The sequence below is a fragment of the Enhydra lutris genome, unplaced genomic scaffold (assembly GCF_002288905.1).
Source record: "Enhydra lutris kenyoni isolate GAN:26980312 unplaced genomic scaffold, ASM228890v2 scaffoldscaffold75, whole genome shotgun sequence".
Classification (NCBI taxonomy): domain Eukaryota; kingdom Metazoa; phylum Chordata; class Mammalia; order Carnivora; family Mustelidae; genus Enhydra; species Enhydra lutris.
In genome coordinates this window covers 402,405-419,029 of record NW_019154159.1, presented here as the reverse complement: position 1 = coordinate 419,029, position 16,625 = coordinate 402,405, and the positions used below count along the sequence as shown (strand labels likewise).

The 16,625-nt window shown below is 51.0% G+C and overlaps 1 protein-coding gene across 1 annotated transcript; it reads right to left on the bottom strand.

Annotated features, from left to right (window-relative positions):
- Positions 1–2,773: 2,773 nt before the first annotated feature.
- On the bottom strand, positions 2,774–8,119 carry LOC111160466 (E3 ubiquitin/ISG15 ligase TRIM25-like). The gene is made up of 7 exons (XM_022523610.1): positions 7,337–8,119; positions 5,794–5,889; positions 5,351–5,584; positions 5,016–5,078; positions 4,232–4,394; positions 3,959–4,021; positions 2,774–3,358 (listed from the first exon to the last, which is right to left on the bottom strand). Exons 1-7 carry the CDS (start codon positions 8,117–8,119, stop codon positions 2,796–2,798), a joined length of 1,965 nt encoding a protein of 654 aa, XP_022379318.1. The 3' UTR covers positions 2,774–2,795.
- Positions 8,120–16,625: the final 8,506 nt, after the last annotated feature.

Sequence of the window (16,625 nt, the reverse complement as noted above, 5' to 3'; positions counted from 1 at the left end):
ATCGAGCCCCGATCTTAAAGATCCTGCTTCTGTTCTCCCCCCAACTGTGGGACGGCATGATGAGATGGGTAGAAACCATGGCTGCTACCAAGATCCTTTGGCCCCTACCTTGAGCCTTCTGAGTTTGGGTCAAACTTGGGAGTAACATGGAGGAAGCAACATCTGTGGCTTTGGCTCGGTTGGCACTCGCCACCCATCTCCAGTGGGAATCAGGAAGGAATTAAAGACAAAACAAAGCCATAGGAGGGGCACCTGGCTGGCTCAGTTGGAAAAGCCTACAACTCTTGATCCCGGAGTTGTGAGTTTGAGCCCCATGTTGGGTGCAGATATTAAGCAAACATACACACACCAAAGCTATAGGTTGTAGAATTTGTAGAATATAGATGTAATGTTATACAGCCAGTGAACAAGTCATTTTTGCATTTTGCATAACTTTTTGCATTTTGAAAGTACAATATTGGTAAGTTTTCTAGAGCAAATGCAGAATAGGAGAGGTGGTGCAGCATAATAGCTAAAAAAAAGACAGCCTAGAGTTGAATCCTGGCTCAATTATATACCTTTATGACCTTAGACACGTCACTTAACCTCTTCTCAGTTTCCTTATCCATAAAATGGGGATAATTCATACCTATTTATAAGGTTATGAGGTTCATATTGGCCACAAACATTTCATTTGCCATCAGCAGTGGCTGGCATATAGTAGACGTCATGTGTTAAAAGCAACATCACTTTTATAGAAAATGCAAAAAAGATTAATTTAAAAATTACCCAAGTAGTACAGGAACACAATCTTTTTTTTAAAGAACAACATGGACATTTTTAAAGCGAAATAATCCTTGGTGACAGACTAGTTTACAGCCTGTTCAGATTCACACACACAAAAAAATATTTGAGTGCTAAGGCAGGAGCAGGAAGTCATGAGAAGAGTGTGGGTGGTGTTGCAGGGACAGTCCCTTCCCTGGTGTCTCCGCAGTGGGGGAAAGGGAAGGGGTGGGGTTGACAGACCTGATTATCCAAGAGCACGGCTGGTCTTGCCCTGGGAGGACCCCAGCAGAAAACGCTGACATTTTGGTTTGCTGGGTAGCCTCCCTGATGTGCAGGCCTGCTCTCTCATTTGGCTTCATGGAATACTAAAAAGCATTTGAGGACCCCTACCCCACCCAGGACTATCACCGTGAATTCCTAGTGGCCTAGGAACTGCAGATGAGCTTTTTAGGAAAGCAAATACCCCCCCTTAGCTCAGGTGCGGATTTGACACCAACATATGCAGGAAGGTGTCAGGACTGTTCCGGCATTACAGGGCACCCCGGGAGGAGCTGGCAAGGGTAGCGGCCTCCTTGCAAGGAGTCGGGGAAAGACTCGGAGATCCATGCAGCTAGATACGCCCCCCCACTCCCCGTCTCCACCTTGGCCTCTTCAGCCCTTCCTGACCTCAGCCAGAGGAAGAATGAAGATTGCAGGGGTGAGGGGTGGGGAGGCAAGATGGAGGCCTGTGGATGTGAAAGACCTCTCCTGAACACTGGGAAAAGTTTACATTTCATTCCTGCCTATCAGCATGGGGAATAGCTCATGGGGGCAAGAGTGATTGGAATTGATGCTGAGTGAAGACTCCAGAAAGGACGGTCGGCAAGAAACCACAGCTTGCTCAGAGGAGCCAAAGGCCGCCCCACCCTCGGAGACCTTGAGCGTACCCCCTTGCACCCCATTCCGGTCTGGCCCTGCCCTGGCGCCAAAATGACCTCTCCTGCTGGGAAACTAGGGTCACTAATTTCTCTTCCAACAGGCCCAGCGGGGATGGAATTCAGGCACACCCGTGGGGCGGGGCGCTCTTGGGGCGGGTTCTGGATTTCGTAGCGCTTTGCCAGAGGGATTTTCTCCCGGATTTGTAGCGTTTCCTCTCCAGAGTCAATCATTAACCCGAGGGCCTCGGCAGGAGAAGCCATAGGAACTAGCGGCTGGTTGAGGCTGGAAATGCTGGGGTAGCTTCCCCAGAGTCCCCGGGCGCGCTCCTGTGGTCGCAAGGCAGGAACCCGGCTGGGATCCAGCCTCGCGGGGGACTTCGCACCCGCAGCGGGGCAGGTGGGATGCCAGAGGCCTGGGTGCCCAAGCAGCCCCCTTTGCTTTTGGGCGGTGGTATGCTGAGGAGAGCAGAGGCCGGACTATGAGACACCAGCTGTATGAGGCGCTCTGCTCCGGTCAGTAGGCCCTCAGCCTGTCTTTGGGCCTGAGATCATCCTGGGTTCCTCGCCTTAACCTCCCAAACCCCAGTTAAGCAGCTGGGACAGAACCCCCCCTTCCCATGTTAGGTGCTCCTCTCAGCCTGGTCACCTGCGGGGGAGGGGCAGAGAGAAGCCATCTGCTCCAAGCCCCGCCCACTCAGGCCACCTGGTCTTGGGGAACACATCCCTGGGTCCCCAATGCTGAGTAGTAGGGACCAGCCTGGAGAGCCAAGGCCAGGGCCCTCTGATGGGGGGTTAGGAAGGTGGTCACCACGGTGGGGGAGACTGTGCACCCGGGTCAGGAATCCACCCTCCGGAGGCCACCGGACTGTCCCCAGTCCCCGGGGGAACTCCAGCCTGGCTCAGAGGGGCTGCGGGAACGGAGGGGTCTGCCTGTTTCCTGGGATTCCCAGGCCATCCCGGGCGGCGCGTCGGGATGCGGGTTGGCCGCCCATCCCACCCCTCCACCGGGGGCCGGGACCTCCCGTGGCCACCGCCCCCCCCCCCCCCCGCCCCCGCGCGGCTCCGCGGGCCCAGCCGGCGCTCCAGTCCAGCTTTATTGACCGCCTCCTCCGCCTACACCTCCGCCTCCGGGCGCTGCTTGAGCGTCACGGAGGCGCCGCTGCTGACCATGACCGCGGGGTAGAGCGGCTCCAGGAAGGAGACGAGGAAGCGGTAGAGCAGGCTCACGCCGCCCGCCACGCAGTAGAAGGAGAGGCAGCCGGCGCCGCAGTCGAGCGCCACGCCGAGCGTGCGGTGGTAGCCGCCGTGCAACACCGTCTGCGTGTTGTTGTGCCACACGGAGAACTTGAGCGAGTCCCACTCCAGGCACCACGAGTAGGGGTTGCGGCCCAGCAGGTAGACGATGTTGCGGCGCGGGCGGCTGCCGAGCGGGGGGCAGCGGCGGTAGGTGAGGCCCAGGCACACCCACGAGTTGGACACGTCGGCCTCCCAGTAGTGGCGGCCCTCGGACAGGCCGCGCGAGCACAGCACCTGCGGCCACTGCTTGAAGCCGGGGAAGGGGCCGCTCGTGGCGAAGGGCTCCAGGAGGATGCCCAGGTTCAGCACCGAGTGGGTCTCCTTGAACAGGAACAGCTCCTCGCTGGCCGTGGTGGGGTCAAAGTTCAGGTTGCAGTAACCTGTGGGAGGAGACGGGGAAGGGAGATGGGATGAGCACCCCGGGGGCCGAGGACCTGAGACTGGACGGGATTGAGGGAAGGTCAAGGGCTCCTGGAGGAGGTGACTCAGGGATTCACCAGAGAGACCCACTATATCTCAGAGAAGTCACTGAGCTGTGCCTCCCGGCCCCGCCCAGGAGACGGGCTGCGGAAGCATCAAATGAAAAGGAAATTTGAAGACGAAATGGTTGGTGTCATCGAAGCTGGCTAGACTAAAGCCCCGGGGGACACTGGCAGGCACCAGGCTGAGGGCAGAGGTGGTAACACACCACAGCCCGGGAGGGCGGCAGAACCACTGGCTGGGCAGGAGGCAGATCCTTGGTCCAGCCATGGGATGAGACAGGTTAGTCCTCCCCTCCCCCTATCAGGGCCTCGAGTTGCAGGCTGAGTCCTTCTGAGGTCTCCAGTGGCAAGTGGGAGGTCAGGGCAACCAGGGCTGGCATCTCTCTGGAGCCCTGGTCTGAAAGCTGGTGGGGCAGGGGAAGACGAGGCCCCCCGGGGTGGGACTGGGGCTGCTCCTTTCTTTCCCACCGATTCTGGATGCCACTGGGGAGGACTCACACTTGAGAAGTGTTTTCCTGTCCACAGCTGGGGGCAGCACCTCATAGGAGTTCATCTTAATGCCTGGCCGGGGGGGAATGGAGGGGCTTTGCTGAGGACACTCTTAGAGCCCAGCGTTCTTCCAGAGAGAGGCGTGGGCTTCCAGCAGGCTGCGTCACCTGGGGGAAGGCACTCAGGGGCAGGCAGGGCTCTCTGCACACACGGCCCGGTGTGGCGGTCCCGCCCCTGGAACTCGGGTGAGTCTCCGGTAGCCCCGGGCTGCCCGGTACTGACCCTTCAGGAGGAGCTGATTGATGAAGCTGAGGCCCAGGTCCATCAGCCGGGTCCGGAGCTCCTCCAGGGTCTCTGGCAACTGGAGGAAGGTCTGCTTCTCCTCACAGTTGGTTCCCATCAGGGGTTCCATGCGGGCAGGGAAGTGCTTGAGCCTGGGGAACTCCTGAAGGCAGGGAGCGGCCCCCAGTGCCACCTGTGAGCCAGCGCCCAGGCCGATGCCAGGAGCTCCCACTTATGCTAGGGGCTTCGGGGTCCGCGGAACCATGGGGCAGGTGAAGAAATGGCTTATTTTCAAACCTGGACATCTCTCTCCCTCCCTGCTGGTCATGAGGTCTTAGATGAGGGCTTTGCTAAAAGCATGGCCGCACGGTGGCCTCGTGCATTAAGCAAAGTGTATTAGAAAACAATGGGAAGAGGTTTCTTTTGAGCTTTTAATTGCTTAGGGAAAAACCTTGCCAAATGTTTCCTGGTGCGTGTGTGTGTGTTGAGGGAGGCCGCTGCTGTGTGTGGCTGGACACAGTGAGCAGCAGCTCTAGAAATTAGAAATCTGCTCCCAGGCGCGTGATCCCAGCTGAAGAAAGGAGGTCAGTGCTGAGTCCGGAGTCTGGGGAGCCCTGGGCCACATGCATAGACAAGGTTGCTGTCACCCAGACCTCTGCTTAGTGACCCTGCCTGCTACCCTCCCGTAGCAGCAATGGGCTGGGGACCAGGCCAGGGCTGGGGAAGGAAAAGGGATTTCATGCCAGGCTATCTGGATTGTTCTGGACTCGTTTGCTTCCCTGACCTGGGGGAGTCCGGAGAAACGTACACCGTGGCAGGTACTTGGAATCCCAGGGTCCACTCCCTTCTGTTCCAGGAAAATGAAGGCAGGAAGGTTAGGGTAAGGCTGAGTGCCCCAGGTGGAGGAAGAAGCCAGGTGGGTTGGTGTAAGCTCGGGACTGATGGCCTGGGATGGGGAGCCTCCTGGAGGCTGGAGAATGGACGAAGAGAGGCAGCCCCAAATGCTGACCACTTAATCCTAGGTCTGGGCAGATCTGGGGCATCTGCAGGTGGCGAGGGGGAGGGGAGCGGAGGCTGTGTCAGGGCCTGGGGCAGAGATGGGAGGGGGGGGGGGCTCGCCTGCAGAAACTGCTGGTCGCTCCTGTTGGCGAGCAGGGTGCGGAGCCAGATGCTGTCGCCCTCCAGCTTCAGGAGCCGGTTGTGGCTCTGCTGGATAGAGCTGCCCAGCTTCCCCAGAGCCGCTGCCTCCTCTTTCTCCACAAAATCCAAGACCTTCATCTGCAGATTTTTGACCTCCTGGATGATCTCTGAGAAGCAGGTGTTCACCTCCTCACGAGTTGTCTGGATCAGTTTCTGCAGGGGGGTGGGATGGACGGAGTGTCGAGAGGTATCTAGGAGCTGGAGCCGGGTACCCCGAGTGTTCTGGCCTGGAGCCTGCCTCGGCGTCCTGTTGCTGACAGCTGGGCTCCACGACCTCCACTCCAAGCCCTGAGAGGGCCCTTGAGCCCGATGCAGAGCACTGCCGGGAAGCCCCGGCCTGGGAGAGAGTGGGCCAGGCTTACCGAGAGAAAGGCCACCTGCCCCCTGTGCTTCTGGCTGTCAGAGTTGATGATCAGCATCTGGTTTTCCACATTGGCCTGGACCTTCCGAACCTCCACCTGGGAGTGAGAGGGAGGAGGAGAGGGCCCCTGATTCCAGGAAGTGGCCTCGGAGAAGCCCTTCCACAAGCCCAGAGGAGGCATTCCTCTTACATTCCGAAGATGCCTGCATGAGAGAGAGAAAGACCAGCGCTGAAGGGACGGTGGCCCAGGGTCTACCCTCTGCTCGTGGTCTCTGACTCCCAGGTTCTCTGCCCTAATAGTGATGACCACGGGGTTTCAGGTCACAGAAAGGGGCTATAGAGTGTGCAGTGGCTTGAGAGGTGGCAGTGGGTCGAGGAGGAACATAGCGGATACGGAGCCCCGGAGATAACTCGCTGGGCTGGCGCTGCCTGGCCCAGCGCGCACTGTGTCCCATGTCCCTCTACAGAGAAGCCTCCTGTTCTCCACCTGTTCCAGCAACGGGCACATTCTTGTTTACAACAGACGAAGAACTGTGCGGGTCCAAGTGCCTGTCCGTGAGCTGTTGCTGGCGCACCCCCAGATAAGCAGCTTAAGCCAGACTCTAAGTCAACACGCTGCTGACCAAGTCTCGCTATGGAAAAAGTGCCAGCGGAGCTCAACAGGGTGGTGAGCGGGTTTCCACCCTGGCCTGAGCCTCTGGCCGTGGGCCGTTCCCGTTCCCGTTCCCTGTGGCTATGTGGGGAGAGCACTCTTACCGAACACACATGGTAGAATGTCTGAAATATGTGTTCCCCTCGAAAAACCCGGGCAAATATATGTAACAAGAGTTGAAAGTAGAGAAAAGGAGGGGATTTGCTCCACCCGACATGACATGTTTTCTCTCCAACTTTTCTTTTGCTGTGCAAGGAAAAAAATGAACCCTAGAACTTGTACATACAACTTGGGACCCTTGTTCATCGAACTTGTCAGCCCTTTCTCACGTCCCCGCGCACCCGCCCCCATGGCTGTCACTTGGATGGTCTCATAACTACCCTCCAAGGACAGGTGTGCCCCCGGCTTATGAAAGGCTTTCACACTCTGGGGCTCCTGGGTGGCTCAGTCGTTAAGCATCTGACTTTGGCTCAGGTCATTATCCCTGGGGTCATGGGATCGAGCCCCACATCAGGCTCCCTGCTCGGGGGGGAAGCCTGCTTCTCCCTCTCCTGCTCCCCCTGCTTGTGTTCCCTCTCTCCCTGTGTCTCTCCGTCAAATAAATAAATAAAATCTTTTTTTTTTTAAAGATTTTATTTATTTATTTGAGAGAGAGAGCATGAGAGGAGAGAGGTCAGCGGGAGAAGCAGACTCCCTGCCAAGCAGGGAGCCAGATGTGGGACTTGATCCCGGGACTCCAGGATCATGACCCGAGTCGAAGGCAGTCGCCTAACCGAGCCACACAGGGGCCCCAAAATCTTAAAAAAAAAAAAAAAAAAAAAAAAAAAGACTCACGCTGGGTAAGTATCAGCGGGTGGGCGGCAAGGCCCTGGCTCCTCCTCTCCGGCCTCACCTCCTTGCGGGCACGCTCCTCCTCCAGGGGGATGGTGTCATGGTTTTTGTGCTCCTCCAGCAGGCAGGCCCCGCACACACAGCAGCCTTCCGTGCGGCAGTACAGCCGCCGCAGCTGGCGGTGCTTGCGGCACAGGTGGCTCTTGAGGTCCCACACGGGCTCCAGCAGCGAGTGGTCCTGGAACGCCTGGTCTTCGAAGTGGCTGCGCAGGTGCTTCTCGCACAGGGAGGCCATGCACTGCAGACAGGACTTGACCGACTTGAGCTTCTGCGGAGCACAGAAGTCGCAGGGCACGTCCCGGGGCCCCGCCAGGATCCGAGAGGATCCCAAGGTGTGGCCCTTGGCCTGGGTGAAGCAGGTCACCATCTCCTCCAGGATGACATTCTTGCAGAGGCGCGGTCTGGAGGGGAAGCTCTCCCGGCACTGGGGGCAGTAGAGTGTCTCGCCCTCGGTGGCCTGGTGGTCCCAGAAGCCTTGGAGGCAGGTCATGCAGAAGTTGTGCCCGCAGGCGGTGGTGACCGGGTTGCGGAACACCTCCAGGCAAATGGGACAGAGGACTTGGTCCTCGAAGGTGCTGAGACTACTGTTACTCATTAGGAGCTGCGTTTGGGGAGGTCTTGAGGGCTGGGCAGGGGGCTGCAGGGCTGGGTTGTGGTCCTGGGCTGGCCCTGAGAAGACAGAGCAGAACCATGAAGAAGCCACAGCAGGAGTTGAAGGGCCTCTGAGGGCCAGTCCTTTCCATGGAAGCAGCTGTCTCCCCATGGGGTACAGAGACTGTGTCATCGGTCAGCCAACATGGGAGGCATAACATGGGGCTTGTGTTCTCCATGTCCCAGCCCTAACTCCTGCAACAAATCTTGGTCAAGCAAGCGGATGGCAGAAAGAAGTCACATCAATGTAAGGGAAAATGGACACAAGTACTTACGTGAAACCTTCTGCATGTCAGAGAGGGCTAGAGGCTTGGCGGCCCTGTGACGGGAGAGAAAAGAACCCCTGGGCGTTCAGGTGCAGGGGCCTTGCCCTGGTCTCACTTCACTAGCTGTCAGGAGGGTCCCCATCAGTCCCACGCGCCCCACCCCAGCCCTCTCCATCTCTTGGGATCCGATGGCTGCCTTCTCACCTTTCCCTTTGGCTGCTGTTTTGTGATCTCCCTGTCAAGTTGGCCCCCCTTCTCGAAAATTGCCAGCTTTGTTCCTTGACATCACAATTCAAGTGTGACCAGCCCCAGCATTCTGCTTGTGATGTCAGCGGGGCGAAAGGTGTGCCACCAGACTTGCTCTGCCTCTCCGTGGGTGACGCTTTCCTCTGGAGCCTTCACCCCAGGAGGTAGAGTCGCTGCGGCACCTGGGGACGCTCACATTGGACCTAAGAGACTCACATTACCAACCAGCGAGGAAAACGGGTTCTAAGTGGCAGTAGGATCTTAGACAACTCCTTCAATCTCTCTGGCCCATTGTTCTTTTCTTGTGAATCCACAGGGTTGTTATAGGGGATGATATTTCAAGGCTCCTTCTTGGTCTAAAGTGGAACGATCAGCAGCATCTGATTGGTGATCCAAAAGACTGTTGCTTCCACTCTGGTTCTGATCCTCAGAGGAAAAAAAGGGATGAGCAAAGCGGAAGAGAGATTCTCATTGCTATATAATTGTTCTTTTTTTTTTTTTAAGATTTTATTTATTTGACAGACAGAGGTCACAAGCAGGCAGAGAGAGGAGGAAGCAGGCTCCCCGCTGAGCAGAGAGCCCAATGTGGGGCTAGATCCGAGGACCCTGCGACCATGACCCGACCCTGGGACCATGACCCGAGCTGAAGGCGGAGGCTTTAACCTACTGAGCCACACAGGCGCCCCTATATAATTGTTCTTTGTTATTTTATCTTTCCCATTCTCCCCCCATTGAACAGGATAAATGCCCTGAAAAGCTTGCAATATATCACTGTCTTGCTTCCTATATGTTAGCGCGGCCGTGTTTGTTGTGTAGAAATAGTAAACAGAAGGCATCCCTTACTCATTTCCCCATCTCAGAGGAAAAGTGTTCAAATTTCTCCATGAAGTACGATGTTTGCTATCTGTTTATTGTAGATATCTGTATCAGATTACGTAGACTCCTTTTCCTTCCTGCTTTGCTAAGAGTTTTTTTTTTATCTGGAATGGATATTGACTTTTATCTAATTCTTCTTCTGCATCTTTTGAAATGATCATAAGCATTGCCTCTTTTATTCTGCGAATGTGGCAATTCTGTATTTACTGATTTACCAACCTTGCATTCTGGAATGAACTCTACTTGGTCATAATGTTATGCTTTTTATATATGCTGGATTCAATTTGTTAATATTGTCTTAGGATTTTTACATCTGTGTTCACGGATGAAATTGGCGTGGGATTTTCCTTTTATGTTAATGTCCTTTTCAAGTTTTGGTATTAAGGTATGTCGGCTTCATAAAATGAGTTCAGAAGTGTTCTTTACCACTTATTTGGAAGAGTAAGATTGGTGTTATTTCTTCCTTAAATGTTTGGCAGTATTCAGTGGTAAAGTCACCTAGGCCCTGAGTGTTTTTTGTGGAAGGGTTATTAATTACATACTCAATTTCCTTCAGAGACTTAGAATTATTCATATTGTCTATTTGTTCTTTTACCAAGTTTGGTAAGTGATGTTTCCCTAGGAATTTGTCTGTTTTATCTAAATTTTCAAATTCTTTTGGTAGGAAGTTGTTCATAACATCCATTTACAATGATTAGCCTAATGTAAAATTTGCATTTTAATCATTCAGCAGTATTAAGTATATTCACAATGTTAGACAACCATGATGTAGTGATCTATAGTGATATAGTCATACAATGATCTATATCCAAAACTTCATCACCTTTTTTTTTTTAAGATTTTATTTATTTATTTGACAGACAGAGATTACAAGTAGGCAGAGAGGCAGGCAGAGAGAGGAGGAAGCAGGCTTCCTGCTGAGCAGAGAGCCCGATGCGGGGCTCCATGCCAGGACCCTGGGATCATGACCTGAGCTGAAGGCAGAGGCTTTAACCCACTGAGCCACCCAGGCTCCCCTCTTCATCACCTTTAACAGAAACTTTGTAACCCTTAAGCAATAATTCCACTGCCCCCTCCCTCCTGCCACTAATAACTTCTAATCTTTCTATCTCTATGAATTTGCCTATTTTATATGAGTGAAATCATATTATAGTTGTCCCTTTGGGTCTTATTTCACTTAATGTTTTCAAGGTTCATGTTACAGCATGTATCGAAATTCCTGTTTATGGCTGGATGATATTCCACTATACCACATTTTGTTTGTTCATCTGTTGATGGACACTTGGGTTGCTTCTCCCTTTTGGCTATCATGAATAATGCTGTGAACACGGGTGCATAGATATCTGAGGCCCTGCCTTCAATTCCTTTGGGTATATACCTCATATAAAGCACTTAAAATCCTTATAAAGACTGTAGGATCTGTATTTGTGTCTTCTTTTTTCATTCTAGATATCATTTGTATTTTTCTTTCTTTCTTTCTTTCTTTCTTTTTTTAAAAAGATTTTATTTATTTATTTGACAGACTGAGATCACAAGTAAGCAGAGATGCAGGCAGAGAGGGAGAGAGGGAAGCAGGCTCCCTGCTGAGCAGAGAGCCTGATGCAGGGCTCCATCCCAGGACCCTGGGATCATGACCTAAGCCAAAGGCAGAGGCCCCAACCCACTGAGCCACCCAGGCGCCCCATTCTGTTAATCTTTTCAAAGAATCAGCTCTTAGTTTTGAGATTCGTATTGGGTGTTTGTTATCCATTTCATTAATTTCTGCTCTTCTCTATATTATTTCCTTCCTGTTGCTTTCTTGGGTTGAATTTGCTGTTCTAAGTTCCTGAGATGTTTATATAATGATTTTTAGTCTTTCTTCCTTGTTAATACATTTCCCCTTTTTAATTATTATTTTTAGATTTATTTATATTAGAGAGAGAGAGAGAGAGAGAGAGAGAGAGAGAGAGAAGGGTAGGGATCGGTAGGGGTGGGGGGGAGGGAGAAGCAGACTGGTGCCAAGGACCTGGGCATCACGACCTGAGTTGAAACCAAGAATCAACCAACTGAACCACTCAGGTACCCTGCCTATTTCCCTTTTTACTTCTCTTAGTTTTGAGGCTATATCATTCGATGTACACAAATTTATAATCATTGTTTTCCTAGTGAATTGTAGTTTCACCACTACTGATTTTTTATTATTCAGTTTTCTCCTTCTTCTCTATTATCTTGGTGGCTATACTGTTTTTTTCTCTATTCCACCCCCCTTTTTTTTTGGTAAGCTCTATGCCCAATTTGGGCTCGAACTCACTACCCCAAGAACTCACTACCCCGAGCCTCCTGGTCTACTGACTAAGCCAGCCATGTGCCCTCTGGTGGTTATACTTATTTGTTTGTTATATATATTTTAAAATGTATTTATTTGAGAGAGAGCATAAGCAGGGGAATGGGCAGAGGGAGAGGGAGAAACAGACTTGTTCCCCAGCAGGGACCCCAATGTGAGGCTTGATCCTAGGACCCCAGTTCCATGACTCGAGCCAAAGGCAGACACCCAGTTGATTGAGCCACACAGGCACGCCTATTTATTTGTTATTTTAAAAAAATATATCTTATTTATTTGAGAGAGAGCGCATGCACGAGTGCACACAAGTTGGGGAAGGGGCAGAGAGAGAGGGAGAAGCAGACTCCCTGCTAAGCAGGAAGCCTAATGCAGGGCTTGATCACAGGACACTGAGATCATGACTTGAGCCAAAGGCAGACGCTTAACCGACTAAGCCACTCAGGCACCCCTATTTTTTTTAATTGTTATTTTTTGGGTATTTACCTGAGAAATTGTAACATACATTTATGGCTTATTGAAGTCTAATATAAAGCATTATTTTTAAAAGATTTTATTTACTTATTTGAGCAAGCATGAGCAGGAGGGAGGGATAGAGGGAGAGGGAGAAGCAGACTCCCTGCTGAGCAGGAAGCCTGATGCAGGACTGGATGCCAGGACCCTGGGATCATGACCTGAGCTGAAGGCAGATGCTTAATTGAGCCACCCAGCCATGCTAAAGTATTATTTTTATCTCTTTTTAGATAATGCAGACCCTTAGAATACTTCTTATTTTAATTAATTAATTTTAAATATTTTATTTATCCATTTGACTGAGAGAGAGAATGAGAGAGAGAGTGCAAAAGCAGGGGGAGTGGCAGAGGAAGAGGGAGAAGCAGGCTCCTCCCCACTGAGCAGGGAGCCAGACGTGAGGCTTGATCCCAGAACCCTGGGATCATGACCCAAGCTGAAGGCAGACACTTAACTGACTGAGCCACCCAGGTACATCTATTTACTTATTTTAAAGATTTTATTTATTTATGTGAGAGTGAGAGAGAAAAGGAGCAGAGGGAGGGGTATGGGGGGAGGATAAGCAGACTTCGTACTGAGGGCAGAGAGCCTGACTCGGGGCTGGATCCCAGGACCTTGAGATCATGACCTGAGCCGAAGTCAGATGCTTAACTAACTGAGCCACCGTTTTTTGATTTGTTTTGTTTTTTAAGATTTTATTTGTTTATATGACACAGAGAGAGACAGCCAGGGAGGGAACACAGGGGGAACGGGAGAGGGAGGAGCAGACTCCCTGCAGAGCAGGAAGCCCAATACGGGGCTCGATCCCGGGACTCTGGGATCATGACCTGAGCCAAAGGCAAACGCTTAATGACTGAACCACCCAGGTGCCCCTGAGCCACCTTTTTTTCAAATTGAGTTTTGGGAATGATAAAGTCCCACACTTTTTTATTTTTTAATTTTTTAAAAAATATTCTATTTATTCATTTGACAGACAGAGATCACAAGTAGACAGAGAGGCAGACAGAGAGAGAGAGGGAGGGGGAAGCAGGCTCTCCGCTGAGCAGAGAGCCCGACGCGGGGCTCGATCCCAGAACGCCGAGATCATGACCTGAGCCGAAGGCAGAGGCTTCAACCCACTGAGCCACCCAGGCGCCCCTATTTTTTAATTTTTTAAAAAGATTTCATTTATTTATTTGACAGAGACACAGCGGGAGAGGGAACACAGCAGAGGGAGTGGGAGAGGGAGAAGCAGGCTTCCTGCTGAGCAGGGAGCCTGACTCGGAGCTCAATCCCATGATCTTGGGATCATGACCTGAGCTGAAGGCAGACAGTTAACAACTGAGCCACCCAGGTGCCCCAAGTTTTTAATTTTTTTAAAGTCACTGTCTACTTTAAATGTAGGACTCGAACTCACAATTCTGCGATCAAGGATCACATGCTCTTCTGACTGGGCCCGCCAGTCAGCCCCTGAAGAACACCTTTTAATATTTCCTTTAGTACAAGGTCTGCAGGTGACAAATACTCTCATGTTTTGGTTGTCAAAGATGCCTTTATATCATCTTCAATATTGAGGTATACTTTTGCTGGGTACAGAATTCTAGGTTGGTAGCTATTTTCTTTAACCTTAGGAGATTTAATTCCACTGTTCTGGTTTATATTTTTCCATTGAGAAGTTGGCTGTAAGTCTTATTGTCACTCTTTTGGAACTAACTTTCCTCTCTGCTTCTGGTGGCTTTTAAGATTTTCTCCATATTTGCTTTCATCAGTTTCATTATAATATGTGTGTTTTTATTTCTCCTACTTAGGATTTGTAGTGATTCTTTTTTCTTTTTTTAAAGATTTTATTTATCTGAGAGAGAGCAAGAGAGAGCGAGTGCACAAGCAGGAGGAGCAGCAGAGGGAGGGAGAAGAAGGATCCCCACTGAGCAGGGAGCCTGATGCAGGGCTGGATCCGAGAACCCTGGGATCATGACCTGAGCCAAAGACAGACACTTAACTGACTGAGCCCCCAGCACCCCACCACTTTTTAAAAGTAGGCTCCATACCCAGCGTGGAGCCCAGTGCTGAGTTTGAACTTATGACCCTGAGATCAAGACCTGAGCTGAGATCAAGACCTGAGACCTGAGTTGAATGCTTAACCAACTGAGCCACCCAGGCACTCCAGGATTTGGGAGTGATTCTGCTTTCTAAATATTTCAATGGAGCTTGAGTCCAGCTCGGAATTTTCATCCATCTGCTTCTGCCCAGGTTCAGAAGACTCTCCCCAGCCATTAGAGCCACGGCTTGGTTATTTCCTGCCTGGCTCCAGCAGTTGCCTCTCCCACTCCGTGTCCTACAGGCCTCGGTGACTCAGCTTTCGTCATCAGTGCCTACTGCAGTTCTGCGCATGCAGTGGCTGTAAAGCAAATGGCAGCAGATAAGTGGATATCTACTCTAGCCCCGTGATAGAGGTGACAGACCTGAGCAACACCAGCTGCAGGGGACAGCTAACTACCCCCTGCCAACCAACTTCCTGCACCTTCTCCAACCTCAGGGTCTAGTTCACGAATCTGTGAAGCCTTCCAGTCCCCCTTTTTCAAATATGTACTTATCGGCTAGCCATCCCAATTGAACAAAGTAGGGCATATTTGGAGGATCTTGTACTCTTTGATTTGCCACCTGTGTAGATAGCTCACGTGCAAAGTGATCGGAATGAAATGTGAGTAGAAGAAATAGTCTAGCCTTGCACATAAAGAACGATCAAGGAAAATCTAAGGGAACTTGATCACAATTTCCTTACAGGAAAGCTAAGACATATAGTCTGGGGCACCTGACTGGCTCAGTCAGTAGAGCATGCAACTGTTGATCTCAAGGTCATGAGTTCAAGTCCCACAATGGGCATAGAGCTTGCTTTAAAAAAAAGCCCTTGGGGCGCCTGGGTGGCTCAGTGGGTTAGAGCCTCTGCCTTCGTCTCAGGTCATGATCTCAGGGTTCTGGGATCGAGCCCCGCCTCGGGCTCTCTGCTCAGCAGGGAGCCTGCTTCCCTCTCTCTGCCTGCCTCTCTACCTACTTGACTTCTGTCTGTCAAATAAATAAAATCTTTTAAAAAAATAAAAAAAAATTAAAAAGCCTTTTAGGGGCGCCTGGGTGGCTTAGTCATTGGGCGTCTGCCTTCGGCTCAGGTTGTGATCCCAGGGTCTGGGGAGCGAGCCTCACATCGGGCTCCCTGCTCAGGGAAGCCTTCTTCTCCCTCTCTCATTCCCCCTGCTTGTGTTCCCTCTCTTGCTGTCTCTCTGTCAAATAAATAAAATCTTAAAAAGAAAAAGATAATTCCCCTTAAAAAGGGGGAGGGCGCCTGGGTGGGTCAGTTGGCTAAACAACTGACTTTTGCTCAGGTCATGATCTCAGGCTTCTGGGATTGAGCCCTGTGTTGGGCTCCACACTGAGTGGGGAGTCTGCTTATCTCTCTGCTTCCCCCCACCCCCATCCCAGCTTGTTCTCGCTCTCTCTCTTTTGCTCAATGTCAAATAAATAAAATCTTAAAAATAAAACAAAACAAGACACGGGGTGCCTGGGTGGCTCAGTCGTTAAGCATCTACCTTCAGCTCAGGTCATGATCCCATGGTCCTGGGATTGAGCCCCGCATCGAGCCCCACATCAGGGTCCCTGCTCAGCCGGAAGCCTGTTTCTCCCTCTGCCTGCTGCTCCCCCTACTTGTGCTCTCTCTCTCTCACTGCCAAATAAATAAAATCTTAAAAAGAATACAGTCTTCTCTCCATGTTGTGTTTTGTTAGAAATCATTAACAGAAAAATGACATCAGCTAAAAATACACATTTAGATAAAAGACTTAAATTTTGAGCTGTCAAGTTTGACTTGGGGAAAATAAACCTGGAGGAGGTAATAGCCACAAAAGAAAGCCCACAAGGGCAAAAGCTACAGCTTGCAAAGGCAAGAACTAGAATTAGTTAGATTGAGTTAAATTTCCATTGTAACATTTCATGGGAAACAATGATTTAAAAAAATATTTTTTTAAAGATTTTACTTATTTATTTGACAGGGAGAGAGAGAGCAATCACAGCAGGTAGGCAGAGAGAGAGAGGAGGAAGCAGGCTCCCTGGTGAGTAGAGAGCCCAATGTAGGGCTTGATCTCAGGACTCTGAGATTATGACCTGAGCCGAAGGCAGAGGCCCCAACCCACTGAGCCACCCAGGCACCCCAGAAACAATGATCTTAATAAAAATATTTTAAAGTAAAAATGAAAATAAAAATATTAAACAGAGAAACAATTTAATCGCACTGTACAGAAAGTTCATGAAGGAACTGACCTGGCTTAATGGAGTTGTACAAGTTCTCTCTAAGGGAAAGCTTTACTGAGGAAAATCCGTGTGGTGTGATTCTTATTACAAATTTAGCTCTGGGCCATCACCTGGGCTTTATGACTGAGTAGGATTCAGCAACAGAC

Coding starts and splice junctions, on each gene's coding strand:
- LOC111160466 (XM_022523610.1), bottom strand. CDS start 8,119: ATGACACAGTCTCTGTACCCCATGGGGAGACAGCTGCTTCCATGGAAA. Junction 5,890..7,336: donor AGGAGCGTGCCCGCAAGGAG/GTGAGGCCGGAG, acceptor TCTCACTCCCAG/GTGGAGGTTCGGAAGGTCCA. Junction 5,585..5,793: donor GGCAGGTGGCCTTTCTCTCG/GTAAGCCTGGCC, acceptor ACCCCCCTGCAG/AAACTGATCCAGACAACTCG.